The sequence below is a fragment of the Neolamprologus brichardi genome, chromosome 9 (genome assembly GCF_056152115.1).
Source record: "Neolamprologus brichardi isolate AB-2024 chromosome 9, ASM5615211v1, whole genome shotgun sequence".
Classification (NCBI taxonomy): Eukaryota; Metazoa; Chordata; class Actinopteri; order Cichliformes; family Cichlidae; genus Neolamprologus; species Neolamprologus brichardi.
Window position 1 is genome coordinate 6,170,731 of NC_142112.1, and position 11,661 is coordinate 6,182,391.

At 39.1% G+C, this 11,661-nt stretch overlaps 1 protein-coding gene across 1 annotated transcript in view; it reads right to left on the reverse strand.

Moving 5' to 3' along the window:
• Positions 1–11,661, reverse strand: part of cubn (cubilin (intrinsic factor-cobalamin receptor)) — an 84,422-nt gene that overhangs the window by 21,927 nt on the left and 50,834 nt on the right. The window contains exons 43-49 of the mRNA XM_087845859.1: positions 11,205–11,373; positions 9,717–9,891; positions 9,222–9,400; positions 8,591–8,800; positions 6,536–6,676; positions 5,326–5,510; positions 4,896–5,067 (exon numbers count right to left, since the gene is read on the reverse strand). Of these exons, the coding sequence (XP_087701985.1) occupies positions 4,896–5,067; positions 5,326–5,510; positions 6,536–6,676; positions 8,591–8,800; positions 9,222–9,400; positions 9,717–9,891; positions 11,205–11,373 (1,231 nt within the window). The remainder of the gene's footprint in view (positions 1–4,895; positions 5,068–5,325; positions 5,511–6,535; positions 6,677–8,590; positions 8,801–9,221; positions 9,401–9,716; positions 9,892–11,204; positions 11,374–11,661) is intronic.

Sequence of the window (11,661 nt, forward strand, 5' to 3'; positions counted from 1 at the left end):
AACCCTAGAACATCTTTTTTTTTTCTATGCCCTATCACACAATGTATTTGGTGCAACTTAAAAAATTGGATTTCCCTAAATATTAATGATGTGCCACTATTTGAATTACATCATAATTTTTTTTATATGGATCATCTAGCATTGGGTGTATCAGACATTATTAACATCATCATACGTTTGAGTAAATATCATATCCATTGTGTTAAATGGGGGAACGCTAAGCCTTCTCTCCCTGGTTTTATTGATGATTTTAAGATATTTTTTTCTTTGCTAAAAAAGACAAAAAGCACATATGCCAAAAAAAAAAAAAAAACCAGGATAATGCCCGTCTCCTGCTATTCTAAATTTTGACTTATGCTGAGGCTAATATATTTTTAAGTAATGCAGCTGTCTCACTAAGACTAAGCTGTCTAACTTATCGTTCCATGATTCGATTCAATTCGATTCGATTCAATTCAATTCAATTTGATTCTGGGAAATTTTGACAGTCAGCAATATTATAATTCAGATCAGTACATTTACATATTTTTGTATCTAAAAAAAGGAAGCTGACACACGCAAGACTTTATCAAAGGTGTAAGCGTCACAGCAGATGCCTTTGTGTAAAAGTAGCTGAAGATAAAACACAGAAAAACATGAAGGTGATTTTTCCTGGCCTGGGATTTTATAAAAAATATTCTGCAGTACATCAAAAACGAAAGAAAACCATTAATCAACATATGAACGTTACCTCTCACGTTCCAGCGGTTTTATTAGAGACACGGCTAAGCGTTTTGCATTTTGCATAATTTTTAAATGTTTAAATTTGTTCAGTATTGAACGGCAGAAATAAGATTTTCTTTTAGGAAGTATGTAAAACGAAAAAAAACCAGCGGCCGACAGCGCTGTAAACAACAGTAGACTTGTGCGTAACAAGCAAGCGAATAATGCAGAAAACAGATTTTTAGACGGGAAACTGTTCTTGAAGTACAGAGAGAGAGAGAAAGAGAGAGAGAGAGCTGTGCATGACGTGTGATTTTATCGTGGTGGAAGCAAAACATTAAACGTCAGAGGGAATTCATGACGATGTTTACGTGAAGCGCAGTTTGGATCTTCTTTTGCTGCTGGTTCAGTCAATATTGTTTGGAGAGAGATCAAACTAACAGCTTTAGAATCAGGCAAAAACGGCGTGAAAACAAAGCGCGGACAGCCGACAGATCAGAATCAGCCAGGTGTTGGCTTTCAGCCCCGACCGTGTCCTTGCCATCGGGTGAGAAAGGCGACATCCCATTGATTCTGATCCGCGGTCCGCGCTGTGTGTTTACGTCTTTGTGCAGAATCCTTGTTCCTGCTCTCATTTACTGTTTTAGCTGTTTGGTGGTTGTTGAAATTTTGTGAGGTTTCACCTGAGATTCTGGCATTTCGGGCAAAATTAATTTATATTAAAAAATCGATTCAGGATTTTAATGAATCGATTTCACGTTATCCAAGCCAGAATCGATTTTAATTGATAAATCGATTATAAAAACCCACCCCTAACTAGCAGGTTGCTGAGTAGACATCTGTGTAGTGGTTTGTTTGAAATCTACCACTTTTTCCTTCAGTTTCTTTGTCAAGAATTAACTTCCTGTTCAACTGAAATGCCTTCCTGTTCAACTGAAACGCCTTCCTGTTTAACTGAAATGCCTTCCTGTTCAACTGAAACGCCTTCCTGTTTAACTGAAATGCCTTCCTGTTCAACTGAAACGCCTTCCTGTTTAACTGAAATGCCTTCCTGTTCAACTGAAACGCCTTCCTGTTCAACTGAAATGCCTTCCTGTTCAACTGAAATGCCTTGGTTTTTCAGTAGTGTGTGTGAGAGCGTTTCAGTAGTGTGTGTGAGAGCGTTTCAGTAGTGTGTGTGAGAGCTAAGATTTCAGTAGTGTGTGTGAGAGCTAAAATTTCAGTAGTGTGTGTGAGAGCTAAAATTTCAGTAGTGTGTGTGAGAGCGTTTCAGTAGTGTGTGTGAGAGCTAAAATTTCAGTAGTGTGTGTGAGAGCTAAAATTTCAGTAGTGTGTGTGAGAGCTAAAATTTCAGTAGTGTGTGTGAGAGCGTTTCAGTAGTGTGTGTGAGAGCTAAAATTTCAGTAGTGTGTGTGAGAGCGTTTCAGTAGTGTGTGTGAGAGCTAAAATTTCAGTTGTGTGTGTGAGAGCGTTTCAGTAGTGTGTGTGAGAGCTAAAATTTCAGTAGTGTGTGTGAGAGCGTTTCAGTAGTGTGTGTGAGAGCGTTTCAGTTGTGTGTGTGAGAGCTAAAATTTCAGTAGTGTGTGTGAGAGCGTTTCAGTAGTGTGTGTGAGAGCTAAAATTTCAGTTGTGTGTGTGAGAGCGTTTCAGTAGTGTGTGTGAGAGCTAAAATTTCAGTAGTGTGTGTGAGAGCGTTTCAGTAGTGTGTGTGAGAGCTAAAATTTCAGTTGTGTGTGTGAGAGCGTTTCAGTAGTGTGTGTGAGAGCTAAAATTTCAGTAGTGTGTGTGAGAGCTAAAATTTCAGTAGTGTGTGTGAGAGCTAAAATTTCAGTAGTGTGTGTGAGAGCGTTTCAGTAGTGTGTGTGAGAGCGTTTCAGTTGTGTGTGTGAGAGCTAAAATTTCAGTAGTGTGTGTGAGAGCGTTTCAGTAGTGTGTGTGAGAGCTAAAATTTCAGTTGTGTGTGTGAGAGCGTTTCAGTAGTGTGTGTGAGAGCGTTTCAGTAGTGTGTGTGAGAGCTAAAATTTCAGTAGTGTGTGTGAGAGCTAAAATTTCAGTAGTGTGTGTGAGAGCGTTTCAGTTGTGTGTGTGAGAGCGTTTCAGTAGTGTGTGTGAGAGCTAAAATTTCAGTAGTGTGTGTGAGAGCGTTTCAGTAGTGTGTGTGAGAGCGTTTCAGTAGTGTGTGTGAGAGCTAAAATTTCAGTAGTGTGTGTGAGAGCGTTTCAGTAGTGTGTGTGAGAGCTAAAATTTCAGTAGTGTGTGTGAGAGCGTTTCAGTAGTGTGTGTGAGAGCGTTTCAGTAGTGTGTGTGAGAGCGTTTCAGTTGTGTGTGTGAGAGCTAAAATTTCAGTAGTGTGTGTGAGAGCGTTTCAGTTGTGTGTGTGAGAGCTAAAATTTCAGTAGTGTGTGTGAGAGCGTTTCAGTAGTGTGTGTGAGAGCGTTTCAGTAGTGTGTGTGAGAGCGTTTCAGTTGTGTGTGTGAGAGCTAAAATTTCAGTAGTGTGTGTGAGAGCGTTTCAGTAGTGTGTGTGAGAGCGTTTCAGTAGTGTGTGTGAGAGCGTTTCAGTTGTGTGTGTGAGAGCTAAAATTTCAGTAGTGTGTGTGAGAGCGTTTCAGTTGTGTGTGTGAGAGCTAAAATTTCAGTAGTGTGTGTGAGAGCGTTTCAGTAGTGTGTGTGAGAGCGTTTCAGTAGTGTGTGTGAGAGCTAAAATTTCAGTAGTGTGTGTGAGAGCGTTTCAGTAGTGTGTGTGAGAGCGTTTCAGTAGTGTGTGTGAGAGCGTTTCAGTAGTGTGTGTGAGAGCGTTTCAGTAGTGTGTGTGAGAGCGTTTCAGTAATAATGTCCCTTACGGCACCTCATACCAATCAGCCAGGGTTTCGAGTGAGTTCATTGTGAAACCCGTGAAATCATGCGAATTCCTGAGGTCAGATGGCCCAGGATGTGAGTGGGCGTTAAGGCGTCTGGGGAGGGAACTCAAAACTGGATTATAGATGGCAGAGAGTTGGTGTCGTAAACCACCGCCTCTGTTCAAAGATGGTCGCTCACAGTGGACATAGATGCTTCTTTCACTCCTCTTTCAAACCATCTGTCCTCTCTGTCCAAAATGTGAACATTGGCATCCTCGAAAGAGTGACCTTTGACCTTAAGATGCAGATGGACAGCTGAGTCTTGTCCTGTGGAGGTCGCTCTTCTGTGTTGTGCCATGCGCTTGTGAAGTGGCTGTTTGGTCTCTCCGATGTAGAGGTCTGGGCATTCCTCGCTGCACTGTATGGCATACACCACGTTGTTAAGTCTGTGTTTTGGAGTTTTGTCTTTCGGGTGAACCAGTTTCTGTCTGAGTGTGTTGCTGGGTCTGAAATGCACCGGGATGTCGTGCTTGGAGAAAACTCTCCTGAGTTTCTCTGATACACCGGCTACATAGGGGATGACAATGTTGTTGCATCTGTCCTTCTTATCCTCCCTCGCTGGTGTCTGATCTTCTTTTCTGTGCATCTTTGCTGACCTTAAGAACGCCCATTTAGGATAACCACACATTTTGAGTGCTTCCTTTACATGCGTGTGTTCCTTCTTTTTTCCTTCCGGCTTAGAGGGAACATGTTCTGCTCGGTGGTGTAGGGTATGAAATGTTTTAAATATTTTAATCCACATAACACTGACAGGGAAGATTTTTCTGCAGACTAATTCATTCTTGTTTTGAGAAATTAAGTAGAATTTGCTAAAAAATAAAATAAAATACAGTTTTTGTGTAGCGATGTCTTTTCATAGTGATTCATTGCTTGTTTTGGTAAAGGAATGTTTTACAACCCTCTGCCAGGTAGCATTATCAGCTAATAGAAAGTCATGTTTGGCACTATCTTCCGATATAAATTAAATTGGACCATTTGAAAGAAGACGTGTTAACACCTGTCATCATATTCTCTACCTACCACTTTATACTGGTCAGAGCACAAGCCATTGGGGGATCTAAAAATTGCTACACCAAGACCTCTTTTTTAGACAGTACAACATGAAACTGCAGCATGTTTTTGATATCTTACATCCCTGCATTAATAATACTAAATCATGTATAAGTGTGGTTTCCTGCATTAACGTGTTTAAGAAACTGCCATGGATAAAAATGCATGGCTATTATGATTAAAGCAATGTGAATTATATTTTTCTGTAGATAATATTTTAGTTTTGCACGCAGGAGAATCTAACCTGCAGGTTCATCAGAGGAATACGTAGCCAAGAATCCACCACTGGACACCGACGCATCAGTGCGGAACACAACAGCCATGGTGTTGCCAGAGGACCTCACCTGAGTGCCAGCCGGTACTGTACCACAGAACCGTTGTAGGTGAGGAGCATCGACTGCCAATCCATTCATTACCTGGAGGACATAGATTTATGCTTGATATGCAATTTTTCTTGCATGCTCATCAAAAAGGTAATAAACTATATTTCAGTATTTTCAATTTCACAAAAAAAATTACACAAATAAACTTTTGTGCAAATTTTGATCTTTTAATTTCATTTTTCAAGGGTTCTAGATGCTATCAGAGATTCCACAGCATGTAAGAGGAATTAATTTGATTTGTGGTTCGAGTCAAGTGAAAGGCATGACGACTACTGGCAGAAAGGGACTCACGTCAACATAGTCAAATACGCAGTATGTATCAGAACCTTCCAGTCTCAGGTCATTGATGGTGAGGGTAACCCTGCGGCCTGGTGACACTACCAGCTCCCAGCGACACACTCGGCTGTGTGGATACAAGTTGGGGTAATTGGGAGAGGAAATAGTTCCTGAGGGAGCATTCAGTTCACCTCCACATTCTGTGGGAAAAGACAAAAGAGAGATTCAGCATAACAAATAGTGTTGTAAATTAATTTCATGTGTTTCTGTAAGCCAAAAACTAAATTAAGCATTTAACCCGATCTGTCTGTTCATCAGATATCTCCACAACCCATCATTGCCACTGAGTTAGACTGGTTTTTCAGTTTGAGGTCGCTAGAATGAAGAGTGGCTTAATTTTTTTTGTCTCCTTTTGTTGCTTGGAAACAAAATCAAAAGGCACTATAATGAGGCAGATAATCAACCAGCCTGTATCCAGTTTTTCTTTTTGCATTTGTTCGAAGTCGCAATTTCCAGGTTCCCTTAATGTCACTGTTTGTAGGTGTTTTATCTCCATCTTCATGTGAATCACTTTGTTATTTGGTTTATTATGAAAAAATGTTGTTTTCTTAAATGACTGACACTTTACAAATAAGATAAATTAAACATTGCAGTGATTATTATCATCAGTATATTATTATATAATACACTGAACTTTATTACTTGAGAACAGAAACAGAAATGTAAGAAAAAAACTGTCAGATCTGATGAACAGGATCTAAAGCTTGGACTTTAGCATCTCTGTGTGATAAAAACATTTGTATTTATTCTTCTTTTACAGGTCATTAAAAAAATAGAATACAAACAGCTTATTAACTTTATGTTTTGTGTTTTCTCCATAATATTGTAACATACAGTGTAATAGTTTGTTAATATGCAGGACTATATCTGTCTTATTTATGACCTTTTGCTGACTGAAGAGCTGTCAAATACACAAATATGAAAGTATGAGAGCAAGTTCTAATGATGTTGACAACATTTCTATCAAATGCTTTAATATACGTATGTCAATTTTTTATTGTACGATTTGATTCTCATCCATGCAGTCATTCAAAATGAAAAGGAAAAAAACTGAACCTGATGAAACAACAGGTGATATTACTCAAAGATTTACTTCATGTGTAAATATGACGTACCATAATGACCATCCAGCAACTATTCCTCGTACTTTTCAAAATGTACCCACCTTCAACACTTGCTTCAAAGAACAGACGGAAGCCAGCTGCATTTTCACTGGTGTCACTGACAAACCGGACATAAGCAAAACTGTCAGACGTCTCCATGGGAGCAGGAAGGTTATTGCCACAATGTCGCCCCAGTAGGCGGCCTAAACAAACATTAGAAAGGATGCAGGAATATCTTGATCACCCCACTGTCTCAACATGAAACACAGACACATGTGTTGTGTGTAATTTACTGTCCTAAGTTCAAAACTGTTGGGACTATTGGGACAGAATGCAATTATTTGCAAATCTTATGAACAATCACAACAGAACATTTAAAACACATCAAATATTTTAACTGACAAAAATCTACCATTTAAGAAAAACATTAGCTAATTTTAAACTGAGAGCAAAACTTCTCAAACGAATTGAGATGGGGCCATGTTTCCCATTATGTAGGATCCCCTCTCCCTTTAAAAGGTTGCTGTACTTTTGGAAGAGGACCGCTATCCCATTTTACTGTCTTACACTGCAAAGCTGTTGTAACAGATTCAGTATGCAGTATGCACGTTAGCATTGTCTTGCTGAAATCTGCAAGGCCTTCACTGAAAAAAGCATCATTTGGATGGGAGCCTTTTTCCTATTATATACCTTTTAGCATAGATGGCGCATTTCCAGATGTACAATCTGCCAATTCCATAGGTACTACTGTATCCCTTTACTATCAGAAATGTGGGGTTTGAACTGAGCACTGATAACACGCCAGGTGGCCCTTCTTTTTGTCCAGAGGATCCATAGTCCATGTTTCCCAAAAAACCCATCAAACCTTAATTTGCATAATCCTAGAACAGTTTTACAGTTTTCCTCAGTCCATTTTAAGTCAGCATTGGCCCAGAGAAAACTGTGAGCAAGCACTTTGGCGACAGTGGGAAGGAAAAACTCCCTTTTAACAGCAGAAGCTCAAAGTAAAACAAAACAACCATAAAAAGAACAAAACAAAACTCTGTCACAATTTAAAGCTAGGGGGGGTCAAAATTTTGTTGCGTTGCGTCAGTCTAATTGCGTAGGTCCTAGTTTGAAGAGGCAGACTGTATATAAGTTTAGGTGCAGCAATCGCAAAGGCCCAGTCTACTCTGTGTTTCAGTCAGAAACAACTTAGCAGCAGACTTAAAAGTTCTATTTGGAGTATTTTTAGAGAGACTTAAAAACAAGCTCTAAAGTCTTAAAATCAATTCTATAACGTACAGAAACCCAGTGTAAACGAGCCAAGACTGGGGCCTGTCAAAAGTCAGGCCTCGGCCTTCTGAACAAGCTGATTCCAAAATAAAGACTATTAATCAAGCCTGTATGAAGTAAATGCAGCAGATAACAAAATACTTTTAGTGTTTGCAATGGCCCTGAGCTTTTACAACAGAAGTTATTTGTTTCTCAAATGAAAAACTGTCATCGAAGAACACTTCCAGACTTTTTTTCCAATCCGAGTACTGGACTTTTCCAGAGAGCTAAGATCACCCTTCAAGAGAAGAACGAGGGTCAGAATATCCAAATACTACAATCTTGTTTTTTTGATTGTTTACATTCAAAAAGTTTAATGCTAGCCATCATTTTATGTCATCAAGGCAGTCTAGCAAAACTTTTAAAGAGTCTGTATAATTCTACACCCAGTCATATTACTGACCAGCTGTTTGTTTTTTGGCACAATATGCTTTCCAGCTTGTTGTCCACATCTACTTTTCGCAAAATAATATATATTTTACTGGAACAAACACCTTAGTTCAAACATTTGATATGTTTTTATTTTCCAAAGGTTTATGGGTTTATGAGGTTTTTAAATTATATATGTATAGATGGATAGATGGATAGATGGATAGATGGATAGATAGATAGATAGATAGAATCCCAACGTTTTCATAATTTGGGTTATAAAGTCAAATCAGATAAATACATTTACTTAAGAAAAAGAACTGAGAAGGAAGTCCAGTTTTAGAAAGTTGCAGACAGAAAAGATTTCAACACAATAGACATTGTGATGGTGTAGAGAATGTATCTTGGTTTTTTTTTATTACTTATGTTTTTACCTGAGGCGTTGTACTCTCTGATCTCCACATAGTCAGCAGAGCATCCATCAGTATTCTGCAAGCTGAAATTCCCATAGCTAAGAGTGAGGTAGTGTCCTGTGGGTCCCTCCAGGTACCACTCACAACTGGAGCTATCAGGATAGTGGGACCCTGGGAAGCCTGGGCTGTAGATCACACCCCTCTGACCTATGTAGGTACCTCCACATGTTGCTGTGAGGAATTTGAGTTACAGAATCAGAACAGAGCTTTGAAATAGGTCATTGTGGTTTTCTATTACCACTCTGCTACATAGTCAAAATATCAAAGGTTACATCTCTTTAATTATCCAAATCAATGTTTTAATGTGAATTTCAAATGGCATACAGTATTTTAAGACATAAACAAACAGTTAGGTCCAGTAATGCTTTGATACTGGCACAATTTCCCATAACTTTTGGTCTGTATGCCACAAGAATGTAGAATGAAGGCACCTTACAACCAGACATAGATAAAGACAATTTTATTGCTAGTTGATCAAAAAATTGCCACGCCGGTCTTATGATGAGACCATCAGCTTTCTGGTCTAGACATTAATGAGAGAAGAACAGACACAGTCATGAGTTTCAGACTGCATGACCATGATATTCTTTACCTATGGAGTATTTTGCTTTGAATCCTTGGTGCGTGACGCTGGTGTCAGTACGAAACCTAAGCCACATGGAGGAACCTGTCGAATGTTGAGTAGATGGTCGGGTGTTGCCACAAAGACGGGAAATGATGTTATTGTTGGATGTTGAGCCATCACGCAGCTCCAAGTAGTCGTACATACAGCTGTTGAATAAATGGACAAAAACATGTTGTAAGCCCTGAAACTTGGGGCACGAATAAACGTGAAAGTGTTTTCAACTCTTCTAAGTGAGTTTCTAGATACATATTGTGTTCTTCAAACACTAATAACACCATCAACCAATTTAGTAAGATCGTAATGTTTGTTTGTTCTTTAGTTTCTTTTGTAAAAACATAGATAGGCTAAAATGTACTTACCAATAATCTTGGGATGAAACGCAATAAAATGACAAAAACTACTATATTTAGGTGGTAATAAGAAGCTATAAATACAACAAGAGAAGAGAAAGTAAAGGTGTACCTGGATGTGGGTTCAATGTAGAACTGATCCTCAAAGTCAATCTGGACAGCTTCCCCATTGGGAACAGTAATTACCCAGATACAGTCAATGTTCTGAGGGTAATTCTGTGGATAGTTCGGTGAAGTAATGTACCCTGGAGGATCGTTATCATTCACCTCGATGAAACCTCCACAACCTGTGGAGAAATAGAAGGATCGAGATAAGAGACGTGACAGGTTTTCCAACATCTACGTAAATTCGAAAAGATAATATTCTGTCGGTTTTTTAAAACCTACTTCAGAAAAAGTTTGGATACCAGGAAAATTTGTACAAAACAAACAAAAATAAGTTGAAGATTTGCACAGTCAGCAAAAGCAAACTCTACCATGCAAAAATATACAAAGATCCAGAAACACATCTTTTCTGTTTAGGTTATTCAAGATAGTCCGAGGTAAAGGGCAAAGATGTCCCGTGGTTTGACAAATCAAAATCAAAAACAGATTTAGGAAATTATGGGTATAATTATGGATATAATGCCAAATTAATGCTTAAACAATATATGCAAACTTTGGAGCAATATACTAAGACAATGATAAGCCTCATTCTATTTGTATATAGGGGATCGTGGCTCAAGAGTTGGGAGTTCGCCTTGTAATCGGAAGGTTGCCGGTTCGAGCCCCGGCTTGGACAGTCTCGGTCGTTGAGTCCTTGGGCAAGACACTTCACCCGTTGCCTACTGGTGGTGGCCAGTGTCCGGCAACCTCGTCTCTGTCAGTGCGCCCCAGGGTGGCTGTGGCTACAATGTAGCTGCCATCACCAGTGTGTGAATGGGTGGATGACTGGATGTGTAAAGTGCTTTGGGGTCCTTAGGGACTAGTAAAGCGCTATACAAATACAGGCCACATTCTAACAGCAGAGCTCTATAGCACAAGGGTCCATTTGCTAAGCTGGCCTGCATACAGTACAGACAACCTTATGACATTATGACCAGTATGGAACCAAAGAAAGAAAAGTATACGTTTTTTTTTAATTCACCCAAAAAAACAATATTTTCAACATTTAATTTATTCTTCTTTTAATTAAATATGGACTTTTAAACCATGACATTTTGTTTTTATTGATATTTTACACAGCAAACATCTTTGGAAACAGGCTGAAAACTGAAAAAGAGGGACCTATTATTTTATATCCAACTCCAAAGTTTCTCCTGGGCTTTACTACAGCAGCTTTGCATGACTTAAAGTTACAAAATAACCTTTGTCTTATGCTGGGCATTAATGCAGCTCCTCAATTAATCTTCTTTCTGAACAAGATACTTTACACCCGCCCCCTTTAAGCCAACTTAGTTCCTTTTGCCTCTCGTAAGCATAAAACTGAAAACATTGTTCCTAAATTAGAGTTCTGTTGGCATCAAGTCCATGTTTCCTCCAATTTCAAAACTTGTCAACCGTGACTAAACTTTTCTGCACGGAAACATTTCCTGTGATAGTGATGAAGGGAAGATTCTACCTTGACTGTGGGCTTCGAATAGCAGCTTAAAGCCGGAGGCCTCATTACTGGCATCGGACACAAAGTGAATAAAGAGGTGGTTGTCAGTTGTCTGGAGGACAGATGGGGGGCTTGAACCACACAGTCGTTCTGCAAGTAATGGAGCAGAGCCATCTGGACCATTCCTGAGCTGTGGAGAAAGGGAAAGATAACTGTGAATAATGATAGAAATAATTTATCAAAAGATCAGAGATTCAGGAAGTCCAACCAAAAAAGACTTTCAGGAACCTTAGTACTCCCATCTACTGTTGTTGTTGTCACTCTAAGGTTTATAAAATAAACTTAAACATAACCACAGTTTTTAAAAAACACCACAATGTATCACAGTTTCTTCTGCAAACTTTTTTATTAATCAAACGCATCAATAAAAAAGTTACTGTCGTATCCAGGTGGTCCAATTCGACAGTGCACAGCAATC